At 37.7% G+C, this 26,928-nt stretch overlaps 1 protein-coding gene across 1 annotated transcript in view; it reads right to left on the bottom strand.

The window, feature by feature from the left end:
* Positions 1-3,942: 3,942 nt before the first annotated feature.
* The window catches only part of LOC140170427 (retinoblastoma-binding protein 5-like), a 32,156-nt gene continuing 9,170 nt past the window's right edge, over positions 3,943-26,928 (bottom strand). Inside the window, exons 6-14 of the mRNA XM_072193797.1 lie at positions 23,642-23,713; positions 22,597-22,706; positions 18,523-18,695; positions 17,550-17,722; positions 15,468-15,585; positions 14,414-14,483; positions 8,650-8,749; positions 5,613-5,736; positions 3,943-4,244 (exon numbers count right to left, since the gene is read on the bottom strand). Of these exons, the coding sequence (XP_072049898.1) occupies positions 4,060-4,244; positions 5,613-5,736; positions 8,650-8,749; positions 14,414-14,483; positions 15,468-15,585; positions 17,550-17,722; positions 18,523-18,695; positions 22,597-22,706; positions 23,642-23,713 (1,125 nt within the window). The 3' untranslated portion in view covers positions 3,943-4,059. The remainder of the gene's footprint in view (positions 4,245-5,612; positions 5,737-8,649; positions 8,750-14,413; positions 14,484-15,467; positions 15,586-17,549; positions 17,723-18,522; positions 18,696-22,596; positions 22,707-23,641; positions 23,714-26,928) is intronic.

Raw genomic sequence — 26,928 nt, 5'->3', positions numbered from 1 at the left:
ATGGGATGGGGGGAGGGGAACTGACAATTTTGGACGCTATAAGAATCTAATGGTGCAGTAATATCAATCTACGCTGAATTGCTATTCTTTGACAGTTTAGCTGTGTCGGGGATGGGAGGGGGGTACACCGAGTCAATTTTTTGGTGGGGCTGTTCCCCCGCAATTGGAGATGATGAGTTTGAGGGGTCTGACAGCTTCTGTCGGAGCTGCGAACAGGTGACTTGAAGTTAGCTTTTCTTGGCTTTCTGGTTGAAATTTGCCTCGAAAAAGCGAGAAATGAGCAACATATGGGTCATTAAGAGATTAAATATTTAAAATCAAGGGTTTTTAAGCTTTGTTTTGGTCAAAGTCAGGGGTCTATAGGAACTGTGTGATAAAAAAACATCAGGGGTCTTTTCGAGGGAGCATACTTGTATGGTCATTTGTGTTGGGTCCCCCGGGTGTGCATCAGGCGCGGCATTAACCTTATTTAAAGCCATATTATAACATTTGCTGAGGAGAACGCCCTAAAAAGATTTAATTCTGGTTTTTACACGATTGTATTAGCCAATGTACTTTAGTCAATAAAGAAACTCTGCAAAAATCAAGACTTTAGGTGCTGTAGTTTTGTCAAAATCCGAGATTTTGAATAAAACGCTGGAACCAGTGCAGCGTTTTATTATTACGATGGAAATATCAGTCGAACACGTATGCATAGTACGTACACGGCGTGCGGGATACACACACACACACACCCCTGTTTGTAAATACGTTCAAACGAGGACCTCGACTTTAGAAGGATCTAACCGAGGACTTACACACCCGTTTTTAATCGACACACCGTGGACCTCACGCAAACACACCAGGCAACTTACTATCCAACTGAGACGTCCTATACCCGCTATGGGGGGATCTTATATGCTATCTTATATGCATATTTGCATCATTTACGTCATCCTGGGCATAGTTTCAAAACGAGGACGTCCTCGTTTGGAGGTGTGTCCTCGTTTTACGGTGTGTATCCATATGTAGGTCCTCGTTAGACGGCATTTACAAACGCACCCAGAGGATTGTACCGTACAACCGCGGGATGGGAGTAACATGCATGGGCGCTGAGCCTTTACCTCACTTGTTCGGCTCAAAATTAAAAGGGGACATATCTGACAGTAAAAGCTAACATTTTATGGAAAATAAAATACTAATCTATTTTTACAGAAATGTTATAATATGGCTTTAACGCCAGAATTAGAATGACTACTCTACCGGTACATTGGACTGGATCATGGAATATCGAATTTGGAGAAAGAACTTTTCAGGAGACCGTAGACAATTAGTTTGTTCCTACCTCAAAGGATGTGGACATGAAATTCATTATAGATTTACTTTTCCCCATAGGGCGCGCGTAGCCAGCTTTCTTGGTCGGGGGGTAGTGCTATTTGGGCCAATGATCGTGGTGAATTTAATTGGCTCCTTTCCTAGTTTTCTTACTGGTTTTATTTTGTATTTTGGAGCACCATTCTCTCCATTTTTGTCAGGGTGGTAGGGCCCTACTCACCTCTCCCTATTGCTTGCAGGGACCCCGGGGGACCCCCCTGCAGGGGGCGCAGAATGTACTTGTGTTGATTTGTCCAAAAATAACAGCCCCATCATTTGTCACTGCCAGGTTGGGGGCAGTGGCGTGCCTAAACTTTATGTCGGGGGGGGGGGGGACTTTTTGCCCAGTTAATATTATTTTGATCCAATATCACTGGGATCTCTGAGCGTCTACATTAGTTTCATACTATTTGAAGTGAAAGTTGATATATCAGGGCTGTCAACTTTTTGGAATTGCTTGGCGTGAGACAGAGGCGTACCGGGATTTGCCGACTCCAATGTTCATTTTGTACCAGGATTATTTGAGCCACGAGCATGCTCTGGAGAATGTGAAAAGCGGGGGGGGTAGGAGCAACAAATTATTCAAGACAATGCGTGAGATTTTACTCATTTTCCAGCTTTGTGCGTGAGATTTACTATATGTACTACCAAGGCGTGAGATTATACTACCTTGGCGTGAGACCGTGAGAAAGTGACCCAATGCATGAGACTCACGGCCAATGCGTGAGAGTTGACAGCCCTGATATAATTTACCTATTTTTATACCTAAATCAAGGCGTTTACTTCGGTAACACAACATTATTATCATATTTGACCAACTGGAGGTATTTTCATAAAATTCTTTATTATTTCAAGAATGAAGTGGTTAATTGTCAGCATAAAAAACGTTTATGAAAGCTGCCCTTTTATGCAATTGCATAAACAATATGGTTCAAAGGCCCATTCAGTGATTTGCTCATCCGGAAGATCGTACCTTTGTCATTGTCATAGATGTGCTAACATAACCTGCGAATGGTTCAGCCGAAAGCCGTGTATTTAAGACAAAATGAGACATTTTACACGAATCTGTAATTTAGATACTGACGGTATCTAAATTAGTTACATGTATTTGAATGAGGCTTCAACTTCGTCAGTACAGCAGCTGTTTTCTTCGTTTTTTGCCAAATTTGTTAACTTAAAAATACCAAATAACAATTTGAGTGACTTATCCTTCACTTTTAAGCAATTTATAAACAATTTTATTTTTTTTTACACTTGCGCTGGGATCACTGAATGGGCCTTTAACATATAGTGAATAAGCTTGACTCAAATAATCACATGACTTCATTTTACAATTTACAAATGGCATTCAATTTTTATCAATATGTCACATTCTCAAGCACCCTAGCAAAGAAAATGGGACAATTAACCATGTTAGTCTGCAAACAATATTTCCGATTAACAAGTTGGCAAACAATATTTCCATCCTGGTATGCCCCTATTCAACAATATCTCACTCCAAATAATCCGAGAAAGCCTTGAAGTCACATGACATCATTGGCATGTCACATGACAAAACCAAACCAATGAAGACAAGAGATCACAGATGACACTTGGTGTTGTCAACATTTCCTGAAAAACATGGAAAAATCCTGAAAATGCATGTTCCCTATCCTTTTGCACAGGAAGCTAAAATGTTTTGAAATTTGTACATTTTCTTCAAAATTACCTGAAATCAGGAAATTTCTTTAAATGTGGCATCACTGAGAGATGTGTATCACTATGACAACTTCCAAAAATGTTGACATTTGGCTATTCCAGTTGAAGTCCATACACCCCCAATGAAAGATGTGTCCCTAATCTCCCACAGAGGGAGTGTGAATTTCAAATGGGGTTACCAGAATGAGCAACTCCATTTGAAATTCACACTCCCTATGTGGGAGATTAAGGCCATGTCTTCCATAGGTGTCTGCATTTCAACTGGAATAGCCTGATCCAACTAAAAGGTGTCCTAGTGCCCCACCCATTTAGTCTGTCCCTGCTTTCTGAGTCCAAGGCTCTTTTATGTCTACATTTCTCCCTGCCTTTATAACAACACATTCAGTCCCGACTCTCACTGCTTTCTGAGTTCAAGTCCTCATACATCTAAATTTCTCCCTGCATTTGTGTTTGCTACCCAGTAGCTCCCCCATTTAGTTCTGACTTCCCTGCTTTCTGAGTCCAAGCGGGAATCCAAGTCTCTTGTACGTCTAGATTTCTCCCTGCATTTATGTTTGCCAGTAGCCCCCCATTTAGTCCTGACTCTCTCTGCTTTCTGAATCCAAGTCTCTTGTACGTCTCGATTTCTCCCTGCGTTTGTGTTTGCCAGTAGCCCCCCATTTAGTCCTGACTCTCTCTGCTTTCTGAATCCAAGTCTCTTGTACGTCTAGATTTCTCCCTGCGTTTGTGTTTGCTAGCTAGTAGCCCCCATTTAGTCCTGAGTCCTCCTGCTTTCTGAGTCCAAGTCTCTTGTACGTCTCGATTTCTCCCTGCGTTTGTGTTTGCTAGTAGCCCCCCCATTTAGTCCTGACTCTCTCCAAGTCTCTTGTAAGTCTAGATTTCTCCCTGCGTTTGTGTTTGCTAGCTACTAGCCCCCCCATTTAGTCCTGACTCTCCCTGCTTTCTGAGTCCAAGTCTCTTGTACGTCTTGATTTCGCCCTGCGTTTGTGTTTACCAGTAGCCCCCCATTTAGTCCTGACTCTCCCTGCTTTCTGAGTCCAAGTCTCTTGTACGTCTCGATTTCTCCCTGCGTTTATGTTTGCTGGTAGCACCCCATTCTGGGTCTTTACTACTTCTTCCCCTTTGCTTCCCTGTGGCACTTGATCTCTTTCTTGTCTTTCCTTCACCTTTGGAGTTCAACAATGGATGCAATTCTGAAAAAAGGAACGAAAACATTTGTTGAGTTGTTATTGTTCAAAGATGCAACACTTGGGGAACAAACCAAAAGTCTGATAATGTCCAATAAACGAGAGTGCTTTCATTAGGAGCATGACCCCATCCCTTGAAATAAACTTTACAATGTAATGATATCGTTATGAACACAGCAGAGTGCCAAATACGCAAAATTGCTGTTCTGAGTAAACGGTGTTTGAAAATCTTGGTACCATTCCATTGGTCCTTCTAAAAATTTAGAACATTCGTGAGCACTCATTTGAAATGTATATTATAGAAGTGAATGCACACGAATTATTGGCAATACTTGCATGTTCTGAAATAATCGATATATCCCTCAAAACGCGTTTTAACAGCTATTCGGCTTTATGCTGTATCCAAAATGTCTCTACCACTGCACAGAGAGAGGTCGAATACGTATTCAACTACGTGTAAACCATAGCACGCATTCTTGATTTGGGGCTTTTGTGTAGAAATTACTGGTTGTCCTAAGGCTATGTAAACTTAAGTTGCTATTTAAGTTATAAATAGTCATCCCTGTAATATTTAGCAAAAACTCGAGGATTTTAAAGCAAAAATAACAATATTGGCCTATATTTTGCATATGATTTTCTGGGATTTTCTAATTTCACTGGCGCGCACTCGCATTATTAAACGACAGCAATATCATGTGGGGAATGTTTGTACTTATTTTGGTATCACTGGACAGAAGATACCTACAGCTATACGTTGGTATCAAATATATTAGTATAGGACATGTAATATAGAAAATTTGGGGTTTCCCGTTATACAATACTATAGATTAGCATGATTTGTACAGCTAAATAAGTATACGATTCGTCTCTCTGCCGAATTCATTTATCGCACTTATGCGCGATTCGTCCAAATCAAAATTTCAATAACTACGTCGGTGAGTAAGATTTGCCATTAATTTTTGGTGGAAATAAAAGATAACCTGAAACATAATCATAAGCATACAAAAACTCAATTTGCTCAAAATACTTGATTCGTCACTCTGCCGAATTCATAACGATATGTACTTAAAGTATATGTAGCTGGGATGAAAAGCTCTCATGTCCCAGAAAAAAACTGTGCAAACTTGCTATCCGAGCTCTTAAGGCTTTTTTTTTTTTATTTACCAAAAATATTGGTAAAAATATGCTTGGAAAGGATTTGTTGGTAGAATAGTGTGAATAACATTTTGAATTAGTGCAAATATTTCATGTGTATAAGAATTCAGTTTTGAGTCGGGAGGGGAGGGGAGGGGAGACAAAAGAATTGTGTTCCACAGTGGATTTTAAAATCTTTACAAGCGTTGAGACATTTTTATCTCTTGGCCAATAACCTACCATCTCTGCCTGTCACATCCAAGTCAACATCAATGGTCTTGATTTTCTTCTTCTTGGGTGATGGCGATGTCTTGTCTTGAGATGAGCGTTTCTGAGATTCTTTTTGTGGGGGCGCTTCATCAGTCTGCAAACAAAATAACAAAAAGCGGGGTCAGTGCAAGGAGACAAGTGCAATTGAAGAATTCACATGCAAAAATAGATATTCATTCATTCATTCATGGTTTATTAAAAGACACAGTAGCAGCTAAAAGCTGAATTGATGTGAAATGTACAATCATTAAAAACAAAACAAAAAGCATGACATAATTAAATATCAAAAATATCACTTAAAGTACACAAAATAATCCAAGGGGCGAGACCTCGTCCTGCAACCAGGTCCGCAGCTAAAAGTGCGGTCAACTGAACATGGGAAAATGGTGGAAAGGAGGTCTCACCCCAAGGATAAAATTATTCTAATACTGACCAATAAATATGATATTGCACGTGAAGGAATACATTATTCAAAATAGATAACAGTAAAAAGAAGGAGTCGTGTTGGGCGAGTCATCATGATCCCAGATAGGGGTGGGAGAGAAAGAGATGGAAAAAAGCACCAAACCCCTAATGAGGGCATGATCACTCGCTCCAAAGCAACTACACCAATAAAACATATCAAAGCATACAAGAAGATCAAAAGTTTAAATACTATTGCACGTATGGAATATATATAAAAGATGTAACACAGGCATTGTAAACAAAATCGACACATGGTTAAATTGTTGAAATGCACATCAGGTATGAAAACATCACTAAAAAAATGGTTGGCACATATTGCAGTTAAGAGTTCAGCAGTCTGGTTAGGTAAGGTATTGCACTATCATAGTATCTTTTGGTTTTCCAAGTTTGGGTTGTAAGTTTGTGAGCTCTACGCAAGTTTCTGCCATGGGCAGAACGCCTATCAGTGGGTAACCAGTCACGGAAGGTTGGGTCATCAAGTAATTTTTTGGCAAAGTCTAGACATATTTGATGCCTTCTTGTAGCCAACGAGTCTAGGGAGCATACTTGGAGTGCATCATGATAAGATATGTATTGTTGACGCAACATGATTCTCAGTGCCCGCTTCTGGACTCTTTCTAAAGCAGCGGATAGAACATTTGTGAGACTGCTATGCCACACAGGGACCGAGTACTCTAGCAGTGGTCTGATGAAGCCAACGTAAATGGTGATCAGATCTTTGCAGGGCAAGTTAAACCGCTTAGAGTAGTTAACATGAACAATCTACCTGCAACACGTTTTATGACACTGTTGATATGAATGTCCCACTTTAAGTCACTGCTGATCTGAACACCCAATACCTTGACAACATCAACCTCTGCTAATTGCTGATTGCATAATAATAGCGGAGAAGGTGTGACTGGTGATTTAGAAAAACCAACCATCATCGACATGCACTTGGTTGCATTGAGTGACATATTATTGCTCTCAGTCCATTGGTCAAAGTTATTAAGATGCTCTTGGAGATGACTTCGCTGATTCAGCGTACATTTCTCCACTAGTGTGATATCATCAACATATTTCAGTGCAGAAATTTGCTGAACATTGGAGATGGCAGCATCATTGTTTAACACTAAGAATGAAACTTGGCCAACCAAGGTACCTTGTGGAACACCCCCTTTTAGGGTTCTCCAACTAGAAGTGATAGACTGATAACGCACACACTGAGACCTATTGCTAAGAAAATCGCACAACCACGGAATGATTTCAGGTCTGGTACCCATATCAAGGAGCTTGGGGATGATGATGTTGTGATCAACCCGATCAAATGCCTTACTAAAATCAGTTACCACTACTCTACACGTACATATATTCATTTTGATTAATTTGAGGTGCAGGCATAACTGGTAAAGTATAAAGAAAATAATAAGAAAATATGTGCTGCTTTTGGTCATATAATATTTTGCAGTAAACCTTTGATGAGAGTGTATTAAACATACTTCAACAACTCTTCCTATACTTTTGTACAGGAGCCAACCGTTGTTAATCCGTGATGAATCCACACCTTTGCAGTAAGCGCATACGCGAACGCCAGCGCACATCCGTGTTACGTGTGAGCGCGTAAAATATGTCATGTCTGGAATCTGTGTGCGTATCACGCTTTTACAAGCTGAATTCAGTATTTTGAAGGAACGGATAAAGATTGCCGTTTTATTCAGTTTTATTGATGATATCAGCAGAAATCACCGATCTTTTTGTAAGGCTAACTGTCAATGATTAATGACATTCCCCATGAAATAATCGGGGAAATAATCATGTGAACCTTAGCTTCTTTTCGTTATTGAAAGGGAAAAAGCTGCCCTCGCGAAGTAAACCACGCAGACGACGCGGACGCATCGTTGTTAATCGGTGATGAACAACGGTGAAACATGATTGAATCCCTAAATCGCATATATTTAATGTGTTGAAATGCACTTGTCTCTGATTGGCTGCTGAGGAGATCTGCTATTGACAAGTGAATAAACTTTGCGTCATATGCGTTGTTAGCTCTGACTTTGCAACATAGTATGTGCTTGTCAAAGGTTTACTACAAAATATTATAGTTGCAAAATTTAGTTTAGAATGTTTCAATTAGAGTGTCAATATAAAGGTCATTATAGGGTAGATATTAGTGGATCTAACTCAAAACAAGTTTGGAAATGGTGTTTATTAGCTTTTGCATCTGATTTCTTCAATAGTTTCTTGTTCTGATATTTGTCCCGCTTGATGCGAAAACACAGTTTTCAACTAAATTGTGTCACTTCAAAAGAATCACCGACTAACTGGGTCTGATGATGGTGCCCACATGGGCTCTTCTGAATCATGACTTACTGGGTTTGATCATGGTGCCCATGTGCGCTCATCTGGATCATGACTTACTGGGTCTGATGATGTGCCCATGTGGGCTCCTGTAACTGGGTCTGATGATGGTGCCCATGTGAGCTCCTCTGACTTACTGGGTCTGACTCAGGACTTATCGGGGCTGATGATTGTGCCCATGTGGGCTGACTAACTCATGACTTACCGGGTCCGATGATGGTGCCCATGTGGGTTCCTCTGGATCATCAACTTCTGGTGAGATGGGTAAAAAGAGCAGAGCATTGGGGTCATCGCCCTCTTCATCACTGCAATTGAATAAACATAAATAATTATCATTGGGCTATTCCATACTAATATTAATAAAAAACATTTTTTTTTGGCCCAAGAATTTTTTTGTTATGTTGAACAAAAAAAAAATCGGGCCAGTTTCGGGATTTTGGACCACAAATGAGCATTTTGGCCCACATTTGACCTCACAGATGAATTTGCCAAGTCACTGTCATTCTGAATATGTATACTTTTATATACTTTAGACCAAAGGGGGGGGGGGGGGGATCAGATTGCACCGACCTCTTCAGGGCTATTTACAAGATTAAATCTACAAAAATGAGATCAACAACAAAGAAATCATACATTACTAAAGTAGGTTTTCAGGGGAACTATGAAGTGCCCAGCTGACAGACAGAATTTCTGACATGTTCTAGAAGTCTCCCTAGCAGAAATTCTATACAGCAAGAAGTGTATCAAAAGTGTATCAAAGTGTATTAAAACTGTATCAAACGGCAATTTGATACAGTTTTGATATACAAAGGTGTATTGAAAATGTATCAACTGAAAATATAGGGTATCAAAACTGTATCAAATACCACCTAACTGTATCAAAAATGTATCAAAAGTGTATCGAATTTGAACTTAGTTAATTTTGGCCATGCTTGTGGTGTATCAAAAGTGTATCAAATTGGACTTTGCAGTTTTTTAGTGTATGTAAAGTGTATCAAAATGAACTTTTTGGTGCTAGATGTATATCAAAAGTGTATCAAATTGGACTTAGTCAAATTCTGGCTGCATACAGTGTATCAAAAGTGTATTAAATTGGACTGTTTTTTAGTGTATGTAAAGTGTATCAAATTGAACTAAGTTAATTTTTGGTGGCTAGAGGTATATCAAAAGTGTATCAAATTGGGCTTTCATAAACTGACCTTTTGTAGTGTATCAAAACTGTATCAATAACTGATCACATGTCTAGATAATGACTCATCATTTTCAAATTTGCACATGTGGCATGCATGCAGTTAACACCAGGATTTGCATTTGGAAATGTACTGTATTTTAGAGCAAATTATGGTGTTTTATTTATCATGATGAAGATACAAACATGCTTGTAGACTGCACATTAGGTTACAATGTAGTTGTAATCAGGGACTGTGATTAAAGAGGATATTTTATTGACTTTGTTCTGATAAGGTAAGCTTACTATATATTATATTTTGGGCCTCTATATATATGTATTAAGCATGAATATAGCACATGCCTGTGTAGTAAAAAACCCTGCTGAATCTTTTTGTTATTGGTAGCCTTTTTGTCTCTTTATTGAGGGTAACAACTTCAGTGACAAGCACTGCTTTCCAAGCAGGCCCTCTGATGTATGTATGTTCCATTTTGGTTGGGTTTTGCTTCTTTTTGCAATACTTTCTCACACATTTGTCCTATTATGTTGTAATTTTGAACGTTGATAGGGAAAGTGCATTGAGCTGCTCGTGATGGGGAAAGTGCTAGAGGTCAGCATTGGCAGTAGAGGGCAGTGTTGAATTTGAGCTTGATTAGACTAATTTCAAAATTTCACGTTGAGCTTTGGGGTCATTAATGTTTGCAAATATGTTTAGATCATGTAAGGATAATTCTTGTTGAATTTGAGCTTGATTGGACCAATTTTGAAATTTGAAAAACTGTATCAAAAGTGTATAAAAAACTGTATCAAAAGTGTATAAAACCTGTATCAAAAGTGTATCAAAACTGTATCAAAAGTGTATCAAAAAACTATCAAAAGTGTATCAAAAAAACTCAAAAGTGTATCAAAAAAACTATCAAAAGTGTATCAAAAATCTATATTAAAAGTGTATCAAATGGCATGTATCAAAAATAGGGCGGTCCCGCTGGCCAGCATTAAAATTGGACATATTTGATACACTTTTGATATAATTATGTATAAAATGTGTATAAAATGAAAGGATAAGAATTTCAATGCTAATTTGATACAGTTTAAATTGGAACGCTGATTTCATACAGTGACATATTTGATACACATTTGATATAATTATGTATGAAATGTGTATGAAATGAAAGGATCAAAATTTCAATGCTAATTTGATACAGTTTAAATTGGAACGCTGATTTGATACAGTAACATATTCGATACACTTTTGATATAAATTATGTATGAAATGTGTATGAAATGAAAGGATAAAAATTTCAATGCTAATTTGATACAGTTTAAATTGGAACCCTGATTTGATACAGTTACATATTTCATACACTTTTGATATCATTATGTATGAAATGAAAGGATAAAATTTGAACACTAATTTGATACAGTTTAAATTGGAACCCTGATTTGATACAGTTACATATTTCATACACTTTTGATATAATTATGTATGAAATGTGTATGAAACGAAAGGATAAAATTTCAACGCTAATTTGATACAGTTTAAATTGGAACCCTAATTTGATACAGTTACATATTTCATAAACTTTAAAAATGTTTATGTATGAAATGAAAGGATAAAAATTTCAATGCTAATTTGATACAATTTAAATTGGAACGCTGATTTGATACAGTAACATATTCGATACACTTTTGATATAAATTATGTATGAAATGTGTATGAAATGAAAGGATAAAAATTTCAACGCTAATTTGATACAGTTTAAATTGGAACCCTGATTTGATACAGTTACATATTTCATACACTTTTGATATCATTATGTATGAAATGTGTATGAAATGAAAGGATAAAATTTGAACACTAATTTGATACAGTTTAAATTGGAACCCTGATTTGATACAGTTACATATTTCATACACTTTTGATATAATTATGTATGAAATGTGTATGAAATGAAAGGATAAAATTTCAACGCTAATTTGATACAGTTTAAATTGGAACCCTGATTTGATACAGTTACATATTTCATACACTTTTGATATAATTATGTATGAAATATGTATGAAATGAAAGGATAAAAATGTCAATGCTAATTTGATACAATTTAAATTGGAACGCTGATTTGATACAGTAACATATTCGATACACTTTTGATATAAATTATGTATGAAATGTGTATGAAATGAAAGGATAAAAATTTCAACACTAATTTGATAGTTTAAATTGGAACCCTGATTTGATACAGTTACATATTTGATACACTTTTGATATAATTATGTATCAAATATGTATGAAATGAAAGGATACATTTCATTTGATACTTTTTTGATACATTATCTTGGCATTTGATACACTTTTGATATGTATAAAATGTGTATGCAATGTTAATTTGATACAGTTTTGATACATAAAAGTGTATGAAATGAGGGTTCCAATTCAAATACTTTTTATTTCATACATTTTTCATACGTATAAAAAGTGGTGTATCAAAAGTGTATCAAATTTCAGCCAGGGCTATTACATTCTCTGTGTGCAGCAATTGGTATGGGCTCAAGAATGCAGAACTTGGTCGTTGAGTCCATAATAATCCTTTCAATGTCCAATAAATATTATTATGGGATGTGTAAAAGTGGTCTCCAAATGGTGTACCCTCTCAAATGGGGTCTTCCAGTTGAAATCCATATATGTGACACGATCTGGTCCATGGGGGCCAAAGGAGGCATTTTTGAAAATTGAGTTACTGTAATTATTACATTATACATACAATAGGCTATCATTTACTGAAAACACCAAAGGTCTAGCATACTTGGTTCTAAAGTTATGAAGGTTTTTGATATCTATTTTCTTATGTATTTTATTGTTTTTTTACTCCATATTTTACCTTTATCTCAGTTTCACATTTGCCGCCTTTTGCCCCCATGGACCAGGCGGCATAGGACACGCAACATGTGACGTTCGAGGCTGGCGAAAATACAAAGCTGACAGCCCCATTCAAATTATACTGGTTAGCAGTTATAAATTGAAAACAACAACTTACAGTGTGGTACATTGTCGCATTCCCAACGGTTTTAGAGTAAAATAATTTTGCTTTGACACCACATAACAAATTTAGAATTGTTTGTGAAGATTTCATGATTATGTGTTAATCCAATGGCGACGTCAAAAATGACGATATCGCATCCACCATCATCTACCATGGACCAGATCGTGTCAGATATACACCCCCTATGGAAAACATGAGCTTAATCTTCCACAAACAAAGTGTGAATTTCAAATGGGGTTACCCAAATAGGTGACTCTATATGAAATTCACACTCCCTGTGTGGGAGATTAAGTTCATGTCTTCCACATGGGGTATATGGATTTTAACTGGAATAGCCAAATGTTAAATCAATTCATCATTGCATTTATGTGCTAATGTTGATCAAATTAAATATCGCCTGTTTAAAATATGTCTTAGGAAATACCTTTCTTTATTAGGGATGTGTTTATTTTCTCGAACGTTTAACCCCCTGAGAACTACCTGCCGATCTAACATTGCCTCTGATTGGTCAATAACATGACATCCTCCTTTAATCACCAATCAGAATGGAGCTTTGCAAATAATTCACCCCAATTTTTTTGTGTGGTGAAATTATTCTAACAATGTTGCTGATTGGTCCAATTGAAAACTTCTTTTGGCCAATCGGCAGGTAGCTCTCATGGGGTGAACGCATCACAAGCTTTTAGCACATACACTTGCTCAGAAGCAACAAAATTAAACTGGCAAATTCTCTGCAACAAATGCGCACCGCAAATGAATGCACACAGCAGCTAGACATCCAATTAAGGAATGGGGTATGAACATTTGGACAGTATTTATTGTGGGATATTAGAGCATATCAGACATATCGAATTGCATTCTGAATATGAAGAATGTCCTTCTGATATCAAATAATTTTGATTTTTGAAATTCGCAATGTAATACACATTTTATGGCAATGATTAAAATGAAAAGCCGACGATCAATTGGAAATTTTGCCCTTTTGTATTGAAGATATAGATTTTTTTTTTTATTTACCAAAAAAAATTAGGTCTTTTTGGAAAAAAAATCCATATCTTCAATATGAAAGGTCAAAATTTTCAATTGATCGTCCGCTTTTCCTCCCAGATACATACACTTTAAGAATATATCATTAGATTTATAAAATTTACTTCGAGGACTGTTATATATCAAAAATGTGAAAAATATCACATTTTTATAATTTGTCATAAAATTTGTATTATATCGTGAATTTCAAAAAATGAAAATTATTTGATATCAGAAATACATTCTTCGTATTCAGAATTCAATTTGACATGTCTGATGTGCTCTCATGTCCCACAAAAAATACTGTCGAAATGCTCAAAACGCTCATTCTAGATCCCTTAAGGGTACAACACCCCTGCCCAATTTTGTGCCTATTTTTGCATTTTTCTCAAAAATTATAGCGCATTGGTAACAAGTACATATATGTAAGATATGTATATTATAGGGGCAAGGACTACAACTACTGCACTGTGAATTTTATTTTAGCACAGACAACAGTTGTGGAGTTACAGTCAAAAATGAGGAAAACCAATATTTGATCAATAAATCAATAACTACTTGCCTTGAGTTGCTGAATTTTCAGTGCAGTAGTTGTAGTCCTTGCCCCTATAATATACATATCTTACTTGTCACCAATGTTATATAATTTTTGAGAAAAATGCAAAACTAGGTACAAAATTGGCGAGGGGTGTAGTACCCCCTTAACGGAATGAATCAAGAATCCCGTCTCTCACCTGCTGAGGAAAGCCTCTATAGGTTCAACAGTGGTTACATCCACTTCTGTATCTTCTACTGCCTTTGCATCTGTAGACAAAAATGAACACACAGTAACAAACAATGAACACACAGTGACCAAACATTAAGACTATAAGGCCAAAAAAAAAAACAATGGTTTGTCTCAAAGCTCACGAGTGGTTTGAAAACAAATGCGAAATGCGCTTTTTTTTTATTCCCGACTTTTTTCATGGTATTTGGAGAGAAAAATCTAAATTTCACGATTTTTCTAAAAAACTATAAAAAAATGTTTTTTTAAATTAAAAAAAAAATCTGCATTTCTTTTTCCAAATCGCATTGCGATTTTACAAATGGGGTATGAGCTTTGAGACAAACCTTTTTTTTTTGCCTAATCAACCTCAGAGATAAAGAAACTAGACAATCCTGTTATCAACAAACCTCCCATAGCCTGTGATTGGCTGGTAACACATTAAAGGGAGATCGATTCATTTGGTTCCTTCATCGGAGAAATATTTGTTCTCTGTTGACAAGGGGCAGTCTTCAGTGAGCCATCAGTAGGCAAGGGCCGGTCTACATGTCTCATTCTTAGGTACTTTGTCCTGAAGAAGTCAGAGCTACACCTGACGAAAGCTTGACAGTTCTAAACTTGTCCGACGGCGAACCCACTAAAAAAAACACTAATTGTCATGAATTCCCGTCGTAAAAGCCTATCCCACAATATGGTGAATGATGTTGGTACTTTTCAAGGCAAAAAGCAACTTTTCAAAGCATTGTTGACATAGTGCCTTGAATGTTTCCTATTACTTACTAAGACCTAACTTTTGAGGTGGTTTGTTTATTTAAAGGTGAAACACTAACCATAGGAGGGGGGAGGGGAGGGAGGGGGGAGGGGAGGGAGGGAGGGGAGGGAGGGAGGAGAGGAGAGAGAGAGGAGAAAAGAGGAGAGGAGAGGAGAGGAGAGGAGAGGAGAGGAGAGGAGAGGTGAGGTTTTACTGCTACATTCAGAAATTTCAATCATCATGTTTCAGCTGGAATAGCCAATCATATCCTTACCTACTGGATCTACCACTGATTTGTCTTCATCTTCAATGTCAAATTCACTTTCCCTCTCATCATACTCTACATTTTCATCTAATTCTTTGAAGTCTGGTGCATATGCACTCCAGTTTTCCTGTAAAGATAATTAACAAATCAAACAAGGGTGTCAACCCCATGAGCATTTCCTGCCAATCTAACATTGCCTCTGAATGGTCAATAACATGATATCTTCACTTTAATCATGATATCTTTACTTTGCAAATAATTCACCCAATTATTTTGTGTGTTGAGATTATTCTAACAATGTTGCTGATTGGGCCAATTGATAATGAAATCTTCTTTTTGGCCAATCGGCAGGTAGTTCTCATGGGGTTTAGGGGACAGGCAAAGTCGGAAATTTTAGACATTGATTGTATATATAGTATCTTTAAAAGTAATGATGATAAGTACATAAAAGTACACATTTTCAGGAAATTATACAAAGAATCCATCTAGCATGGCAGATTTCTGTAAAAATGAGCAGTTTTTGAGAAAAGTGCCAAAATTGATTTTCCATGACCAAATTTTTTGATATTTTAAGGTACATTGTATATTTTTAAAACGAAGAAAATTTTGTAAAAATTTTAGGAATAGAAGCACACTTTTACGAAGTCAAGTAATTTGGGATTGATATTTAAGACTTGAGTCCATTAAGGGGGTACTACACCCCTCAAAAAATGTGTGTCTATTTTTGCATTTTTCTCAAAAACTAATAACACAGTGGTAACAAAAGTTATGTATATTATAGGGGCAAGGAATCCAATTACTACACTGGAATTTCAGTGACCCAAGACAAGCGGTTTGTTATTTATGATAAGAAATAAGGTACCGCTAGGATGTACCTCATTTCCTATCATATATAATAAACTGCTTGTCTTGAGTCAATGAAATTTCAGTGTAGTCATTGGATTCTCGCCCCAATAATATACATAACTTTTGTTACCAGTGTGTTATTATTTTTGAGAAAATTGCAAAAATAGTCACAACTTTACCACAGGGGTGTAGTAACCCCTTAATGAGTCCTAAAATGTTGACTCGAGTCTGAGTCGAGTCAAGTTGAAACGAGCCTGCCACATACCACTTGGTTTTGTGCCCACACAGATACCACACCACTAGACACTGATGCTATGATAGGCCTAACAGGATGCCACACAACATCACGTAAGAGCCACTTACCACTTGGTTTTGTGCCCAAACAGATACCACACCACTAGACACTGATGCTATGATAGGCCTAACAGGATGCCACACAACATCATGTAAGAGCCACTTACCACTTGGTTCTGTGCCCAAACAGATACCACACCACTAGACACTGATGCTATGATAGGCCTAACAGGATGCCACACAACATCATGTAAGAGCCACTTACCACTTGGTTTTGTGCCCAAACAGATACCACACCACTAGACACTGATGCTATGATAGGCCTAACAGGATGCCACACAACATCATGTAAGAGCCACTTACCACTTGGTTCTGTGCCCACACAGATACCACACCACTAGACACTGATGCTATGATAGGCCTAACAGGATGCCACACAACATCATGTAAGAGCCACTTACCACTTGGTTCTGTGCCCACACAGATACCACACCACTAGACACTGATGCTATGATAGGCCTAACAGGATGCCAAACAACATCATGTAAGAGCCACTTACCACTTGGTTCTGTGCCCACACAGATACCACACCACTAGACACTGATGCTATGATAGGCCTAACAGGATGCCACACAACATCATGTAAGAGCCACTTACCACTTGGTTCTGTGCCCACACAGATACCACACCACTAGACACTGATGCTATGATAGGCCTAACAGGATGCCACACAACATCATGTAAGAGCCACTTACCACTTGGTTCTGTGCCCACACAGATACCACACCACTAGACACTGATGCTATGATAGGCCTAACAGGATGCCACACAACATCATGTAAGAGCCACTTACCACTTGGTTTTGTGCCCAAACAGATACCACACCACTAGACACTGATGCTATGATAGGCCTAACAGGATGCCACACAACATTAAGTAAGAGCCACTTACCACTTGGTTCTGTGCCCAAACAGATACCACACCACTAGACACTGATGCTATGATAGGCCTAACAGGATGCCACACAACATCAAGTAAAAGTTCTCCTCTTGTGCCGTGAAGAATTTTGACAAGATTTCCATATTTCTTCTCCCATATGTATAATGCATGCTGCCTTGCAGATCCTGTCAACAGGTAATAAAAAATAACAAGAATAAAAACTAATAGTGGAAAAGAGTTTATAAAAAGAAAAGGAACTGAAAGAAACAGGGACACAAATATAAATAAACAGAAAAAGGAGGGAAGGGAGAAGAGAAAGAGAAAGAGAAAGAGAAAGAGAAAGAGAAAGAGAAAGAGAAAATATGAAGAGGGGAGGGGAGAGGGAATGAGAGGAGAGGGAAGGAGAGTAGAGGAGAGGGAAAGGGAGAGGATTTAGCTTGTGAACGCTAAATTTTATTAGTACCTGCATGTCGTCTATCACACGGTAGAGGATATGGTCAGTGTTGTTACGGAACACGCCTGCCGAGGTGCGCACTACCTGCACAAGTAGCGTGTTGTGCGTAATATGCAATGGACTATTTGCAACTGAATTTGTAAACAGGTTTAGTTCATTGTAGAATAAGGGGAGTTTACATGACTGTAAGTCTTGTAACTTATTTTTTCCTAAATAAAACTAGTTTTAGTTATCAAAATAGTAATTAATTGGCTAAGAATTACACGGTTGAAGATAGTAGAAACAAAAATTGCTATCGTTTATTCTCTAATTATTTTACTAGGACAAGACTTTGAGCTGCAACATTATATTCTCCATCGCCAGAAAAACAGGAAATAAGGAAGAAAAGAAAGAAGGAGATGAGGAGGGGAGGAGAGGAGAGGAGAGGAGAGAGAGAGGAGAGGAGAGGAGAGGAGAGGAGAGGAGAGGAGAGGAGAGAGAGGAGAGAGGAGAGAAAAATATTATTTTACTAATTTTGAGTCCGTAACACACCTGCAACAATATATTCTCCATCGCCAGAAAAGCAGCATTTTTTCCATGGTGTCCGGTTGACTAAATCTTGTAATTTCTGTATAGGTTCTGGTTCTCCATCTTTGCCGCATGCTAACACTTCTCCACTCTCGTATACTCGGATTATTCTGTCTGCAGTATTCACCAAGAATGTGCTGCAAGGAAAGATATCAAATTAGGATCAATTTTGGTTTTTTCCGTCGATATATCGATAATAATCAATAAATGACTATCCAATTATCGATATCGTTGATATTACTTTCTGAAGAAAATCGATATATCCAAGTTGCCGATAATGAATAAAAAGTATCGGAAAATTGGGGGGAAAAAGGACTGAAATTGAGCTCCATAAGTCGCTGGAAGGTGGCTGGCGCTTTTGTGAGTCCAAATGGTATAGCGCTTCCATATAAACTGGAAGGAGGCTGGTGCATTTGTGAGTCCAAATGGCATGATGCATCCTGTTACATAGGTATGGGTTATGTCATGTGTCAACATCATAATTTATGGATGAATATAGAAGATATGAGTAAAATTGGGAGGGAAATCGATTGAATGGCCAAAATATTGATTTTTTTCCCGTCGTAAAAGCCTATCCCACAATATCGACCGTCTTTACTGGTTGTCAAATTTACTACCTTTTTTTTAATTACCACATTAATTGTTTGTGTTAATGCCAGAGGACATGAAAATTTTCTAATATTGGCAAATCACAATGACTACCATTAATAGTCATGACTATGAGTATAGTCGCTTTAGTCATTCAACCCTGCATACTTACTCCCCCCTTCTTGCAAACTCTATGGATTTGATAGCCGTTGTGTTGCATGTCCCTGTTGTCACTTGGGATGACTACCATTAACCCTAACCGTACTAAAAATAAAAAAACCACACTTCACAAAGCATGTGCACGAGCAGGTATCCCACGTGATGCCATTGCATCATCGTGCGAAGTCATATGGTCGCGGAAAGATTAGCCGGGCACCCCTGTGGCAATGTAGGCCCGTGCACGTGTCTGGCTCCCGAGGGGTCGATGGTTCAAAACCGCACCCAAGAAAAAAGTTTTCTCTTCTTCTTTCTTTCTTCCTTCATTCTTTCCTTCCCCCTCGCCAAAAAGCAGCTAGAGTGTTAGGGTTAATAGTCACAACTATGAGTATAGTCGCTTTAGTCATGCAACCCTGCCCCTGTTGTCACTCAGAATGACTACCATTAATAGTCACGACTATGAGTATAGTTGCTTTAGTCATTCAACCCTGCATACTTACTTCCCCCTTCTTGCAAACTCTATTGATTTGATACCTACTGTGTTGGATGTCCCTGTTTTCACTCGGAACGACTACCATTAATAGTCACAACTTTAGTCATGCAACCCTGCCCCTGTTGTCACTCAGAATGACTACCATTAATAGTCACAACTCTGAGTATAGTCGCTTTAGTCATGCAACCCTGCATACTTACTTCCCCCTCCTTGCAAACTCTATTGATTTGATACCTACTGTGTTGGATGTCCCTGTTGTCACTCGGAATGACTACCAATGTTAATAGTGACGACTATGTGAATAGTCACTTTAGTCATTCAACTCTGCATACTTACTTCCCTCTCCTTGCAAACTCTATGGATTTGATACCTACTGTGTTGGATGTCCCTGTTGTCACTCGGAATGACTACCATTAATAGTGACGACTATGAGAATAGTCACTTTAGTCATTCAACCCTGCATACTTACTTCCCCTCCTTGCAAACTCTATTGATTTGATACCTACTGTGTTGGATGTCCCTGATGTCACTCGGAATGACTACCATTAATAGTGACGACTATGAGAATAGTCACTTTAGTCATTCAACCCTGCATACTTACTTCCCCCTCCTTGCAAACTCTATGGATTTGATATACCTACTGTGTTGGATGTCCCTGTTGTCACTCGGAATGACTACCATTAATAGTGACGACTATGAGAATAGTCACTTTAGTCATTCAACCCTGCATACTTACTTCCCCCTCCTTGCAAACTCTATTGATTTGATAGCTGCTGTGTTGGATGTCCCTGTTGTCACTCGGAATGACTACCAATGTTAATAGTGACGACTATGTGAATAGTCACTTTAGTCATTCAACTCTGCATACTTACTTCCCTCTCCTTGCAAACTCTATGGATTTGATACCTACTGTGTTGGATGTCCCTGTTGTCACTCGGAATGACTACCAATGTTAATAGTGACGACTATGTGAATAGTCACTTTAGTCATTCAACTCTGCATACTTACTTCCCCCTCCTTGCAAACTCGATTGATTTGATACCTACTTTGTTGGATGTCCCTGTTGTCACTCGGAATGACTACCATTAATGGTCACAACTTTAGTCATGCAACCCATTACCATGCAACCCATTAATAGTCACGACTATGAGAATACCGTAGAATTCCGTCTACAAGCATACATGCCTCTAAACGAAAGACGAAAGGCAAATACTGTAACGGAACCCCCAGTAGGCACCTCAGTAGGCCTACTAATATTGAAAACCATCATTTAAACTTCGGCAGCGCTAATCATATTTTTATCATATTTTCTAATCTGTTTATTTAAAGCTTTATTTCAGTCGCTCAGGTATTGCGTGCTTTTGCAGGCGCAGCGCGTACGCAAATTGCGCGACCAAATTGCTTGCGCGATATATAGAAAATAAATGCCGTTTGTGTATCTTGGAACGGCTGACTTGCGGCACAGGCTTTGTACCGGGTGGACGTGTTTTCATGTCTTGCAACTCGTACTGCGGTATGACATTCTGAAAGATTCGCTGATCCTTTTAGGATCAGCTATGTGAGTGTTGTAATAATTTGTAATGATTCGTATTTAACGTAATATGTGACCCGTTACAGCGAAAGGTACCTACTGTCGGCTGCTACAAGAGTCTCTTTTTCCCCAATGTTGGCAGAAAATATCAAACAATAATGACAATCTGAAGTGGCGGTCATTTCAAATCATCTACAAGTCAACGAGGTTCAGGAATGTCCTCTCATTGTTAGTGGGTGGCTAATACATACCTATACAAATACAATACAATGCTTTTGTAACCCACCACTCACGCCACTTGTACAGGGATTAGCCATATCAAATAAAGACTAGAGCTGTATAACAAACAGTTCTATAGACAGGTACAAGCTTATTATCCTCTACAACAATAGGATTAATGATTGGTTTAGAATGCATTTGTTACTAGCAAAATAAGGCATATGTAGCTCCCGACTTAAGGTACCTTTTGCTGTAACGGGTCACATATCTGACTAGAAATGTGCTTATTAATTTATTTATGTATGGTTTTTGTATACTTTTGGATCACTGAGACTCAGTAAGCGCGGATTTATCCGAGAGAGCACTCAATTTATGGCGTGATCAGGTTTTTGGCTATTCTATTTTTAACTTCAGTCAGATAAAGTGAATACGCATCGTCGTAAAACATAAATCATTAATTTATTTAGTTAATTCATCTCATTAATTGTCACGAGTTGTAAACTGGATATATAATATTGTGTAATAATTGTTGTGCATTGTGAAGCTTACAGTTTATGCTGGGAAACCAGTACAATATAATATTGTTAATTTTATATGTTGTCATGAGTCACCTTTATTGATCTGATTTCTTTAATTAAGTGACATAAATTAATTATTTCACAATCCGTGGCAAATCACAATCAATCCTACAACCAATTTCATAATTAACGACGACCAGGTATTTATGCCGTTTATGATCCTGACATTTAGGCCTATATTTCACATCGATCCTTGGGACTTTCACGCTACGATGTTTAGTCCAGATTTGTATTTGTAGGCCAAGGCACATCCGTTTTAATACCCTCCACAAACACATTACAATAGATTGGTCTTTAGGTGTTTGTACAGTCGCCTTTATCAGTAATATAGTTGTTCAAACTCCAAATAATGTTTTTGTGGAGAGTTTCTGCCTCTTGTCTCTTGCATTAAAAAAACCCGTTTAGAGGCATATATATGCTTGTAGACAAGGTTTTACGGTAGTCACTTTAGTCATGCAATCCTGCATACTTACTTCCCCCTCCTTGCAAACTCTATGGATTTGATAGCCGTTGTGTTGCATGTCCCTGTTGTCACTCGGAATGAGGCCAATGTAGCTAATGTTGTACCATGTATTACTAAAACCTATGGAGGGGAAAAAATTACATACGAGTGAATCATCATATGAACCATATTCAGTGGTCAGACAAAATAATGTGGAATTGTCCATAAGCCTCTCCGAAAGCTAGGATCGATCAATCAGATCTTTTGTTTAATAGAGGCCGTCAGCCTCTTCCGCGGGATCCGCCATCTTGTGGGTACTGCCGTTCTGCATGTCATGCGTTAGACATTACGCACCCGATTACGTGAAAGTCGCAGCGAGTGATGCACCTCTTCAGTCAAGCGTCAACGTGGTGATCTTAGCAAGAAGGCACTCCGTACCCACAAGATGGTGGCGTTGACGTCACAATGACTACCTCTGTTGTTTGTTTGCTTATTTTACAATTATAGCCAAAACTTCTATAATTTGCTCTAACCTTAGCCATTCTAGACCATACAAAACCATTCAGCAAGAAGCGACTGCAAGACCATGCATGCCACATGATCTGATTATGCAATCCTACCAACTACATATACGCACAGAACCATTGGCCGGGCACATGCATGGCTTGCTATACCCATTATGCTGGTTGGCACTCGAGGGGTCAGTGGGTCATATCCCGGGTGGGGAAAACAACTTTTCTCTTCATGGAGCTGATCCTGGCTGTGATGGTCTATTGTGGTATGTAAAGGGTGTGCACTACAAAACAATACAAGTAGCTACATTGTAGGCCTCTACTTAATAAAAGAAGTCTAAACAGGATGTACTGTATATCCCCCTTGTATGTCAAAGGATATTACACCAGGGGGAATGTGAATTTTTTTGCCAAGAAAGAGTGGGGGAATGCTAAGTTTTAAATGGAGAAATTTCATAAAATAAGGGAAGAATGCAAAATTTTTGATTGGAAGCGAAGGGGGAACACAAAATTGAAATCCTCCATTCCCCCGGCGTAAATAGTGACCTGTCCCTAATGACTCACCTTTCCCTTGGCATTGCCTGTATATATGTATTCCCCTCGTCTGTCAAACGATGCCACTATATTGAGATCCATCTGAAAGAATGAAGAATAGCAAAGCTTATATTCATACATTTGTTTTACAGAAAAGTAAACCTGGAATATCTGATTTAAAGGCCCATTCATAGAATGTCTGTACAAAATAGTTTGGCTAACTGCACCACCAATTTAGAAGGTCCTATCTGCAAAAGCTGCCCCGTAAAAATTTGGATAATTTCTGCATTCTATATTGTACACATCTAAAGGTTTGCCACCTGGCAGCTATTACATATAGGGCTTTCTTACCCTAAACCCACAATGTCTACTTTATCTCCTACATTATATTTTATGCTAAAACACATAATGCGAGTTTAGGGAAAAAATGCAATAGCTGCCAGGTGCTATATCTTAGATTGTGTACAATATAGGATGCAGAAGTTATCCAATAGGGCAGCTATTGCAGACAGGGTTTTCTTTAAGCAGTTTGTTGAAGGGATATTTTCAAATTTTTTGGACGTTTTCAATTATGAATTTTTCCTCTGAAGGGGTCCAAAATATTGCCCAAGTGGTATATTTATTTTGGAAGACGCTTTAACAATATTGGGTGTTTCTATATTCAAATCTTGTAATATTTGAACGCGTACAATTTCAAGAGTTCCCTTACCATAAATGAAGGCCTTCAATAAGCTGTTTGAAAGCCTTCACTGAACAAGTAATTTAGCTTTCAGATAGTAGCTGTTATTTAGCATGTACTAAGCCTTCAAAATGATGAATTATGTAAATTAGGTACAGCTAGTGATAGCCTTCACTACCTGTTCAATAGTAGCCTTCATTAGCTGTTCAATAGTAGCCTTCACTAGCTGTTCAATAATAGCCTTCACTAGCTGTTCAATAATAGTCTTCACTAGCTGTTCAATAATAGCCTTCATTAGCTGTTCAATAATAGCCTTCACTAGCTGTTCAATAATAGCCTTCACTATCTATTCGATGATTAGGCTAATGAAATGAAATTATTAGTTTCCCGTCACCCGCCCTCATAACTTTTTCAATTTGACCAAAACTTTCATTATTTTCATATATAAGTCAATTATCTGAACATTGAGATGGAAATAATCAAAATTGAAACTCTCAAAATGTGTGACATCCCCTGCTGATCATTCATAATCAGCAGTTTTTCTTAGTTGTCGGGGTAGAGGATGTGGTAAATAATGAAAATTTAAGGATTACCTCATCATGTTTCTAATGATTACAAAAATTGCAAATTTCTTTTCATTTTAATAAAAACAAATTTAAATCTTTTCTCAATCTGTTGCAAAATGTCTGTAATGATTATCTTGGCATTAATACCTGTTTTGGTCTTTTATCAACAATATAGGTAATAGCCATATAAATGAAACTTTTGACAATAATGAAATATTCTAAAATAATGAATAATGAAATCATGACCTCATATTTCACAAAAAAAATGTGGCGGGAAACTAATCATTTCATTTCATTAGCCTTATAGCCTATTCACTAAGCCTGCAAAATTTAAGCTATACTTACATTATCCATGATGTGGCATATATTATTGCACACAAAGATAACTACATGCATTACATATGATATTGTCCACATAAGTGCATCCCAAATGTATAAAGTGAAAAACAAGGCCTATAAATAAAGCTGGAAACATCCAAAGTATTAGATTCCATCTGCATTCATCCACACCCGTTCAAAATGGCAGTTAGAAATATATTCCCATCATGCACCTATTTGACCCACTGAGGAAGTGAAGGCTAGTGAAGGCTATAACTGGCTAACAGCTATAAGCCATGTTCAAAAATTGAACAGCTATAGCTAAACTAGCTGTTCAAAAATGTGAATGCTAAATTATAGCTGTTCCAAGCATGCAGCAGCTAAGCTACTGGCTGTTCAAACTTACAACTGCTTAGTAACAGCCTAGTGAAGGCTTAATTAGCTGTTCACTTTGGTAAGGGTTTGTACGCGTTGAACTTTGGATTTGAAGGGATCCACAAAGTGCGTTAACGCATCAATACGTGTGTTTTGTGCGTTAAAGTAAACCCTGATTGCAGGTATAATCTTCTGGTACTAATCTCTCACATGTTTTATGACACTTTGTTTATTTTCACACAAATCAATGACAATACTAAACTGAGCTCAAAAAGAAACTTATAATTTTTCACAACGTCATATCTTGAAATCCTGTCTATCAAATTCTACCAAAATTACACACAGGTTTACTTCAATGCGCTACTCTTAACACATGTCAGTAAGCAAACAGTTATCCAACTGACACAACAGCAAAATGCACTGACATGGAGCAGCTTCCTGGACCACATTCACAGCCCAGCCCTGTTTCATGAAAAAAGTGTATGAAAAGCAGAAAGCAGCACCGTTTATCATCAGAGCAAGGATCTTGTGTGCATTCTTACAGATTTTCTGTGCTGGGTACCAAATGTTGGGCTGTGAAAGTGGAGGAAGTCCAGGAAGCTGTCCCATGACAGTGCATTAAAGTAATCCTTTGTGTAATTTTGGTTCATTTTGAAAGACAATATTTTAAGATATGACCTTGTGATTCACAAGTTGTAAAAAATTATAAGTTTCTTTTTGAGCTCAGTTTAGTATACTGCGCCAATAAAGTATCCTTACACTTGGAAAAATAATCACAACTTCAAACCTGAACAATATTGAGGTAAATTTGTTTTCTTAATAGATGCACTATATAATCATGCACAATGCCACATTATGACACCACATTGAACCCAATGTGACCTCAAGAAGTAAAGTTACAAGCAATTGAATATACGAAGGTCCAGTTTTAAAAGTGACAAACTGGCCTATACAAGCCGCACAAAAGATTCCAACAAGCGCAACAAAGAGACAACACAGTTTCTTCAATGAAGCGTTATTTAAAGCAGTCTTTATTTCAGTTTTTACTTCTCTGTACTCTTCATAACTTTCATGTTATTTGATAGTTCTTTTGTTTAAGTTTTCTTTTGTTCCTTTTGTTTTAAATTAAAGCCAAACGCATAAATTAGCCATTCACCAGTCTCAAACCAGATGTCTAGTCTATGGAGTTTTGAATAGGCCAGTTTGTCACTTTTAAAACTGGACCTTCGTCTAATCAAATGCTTGTAACTTTGCTTCTTGAAGTCACATTGGATTCAATGTGGTGTCATAATGTGCAGGATTAGATTGTGCATCTATTAAAAAACAAATTTACCCCAATATTGTTCAGTTTGGAAATTGTGATTATTTTTCCAAGTGTA

The sequence above is a fragment of the Amphiura filiformis genome, chromosome 14, assembly GCF_039555335.1.
Source record: "Amphiura filiformis chromosome 14, Afil_fr2py, whole genome shotgun sequence".
NCBI lineage: Eukaryota > Metazoa > Echinodermata > Ophiuroidea > Amphilepidida > Amphiuridae > Amphiura > Amphiura filiformis.
This window is presented reverse-complemented; position numbering and strand designations above follow the sequence as displayed.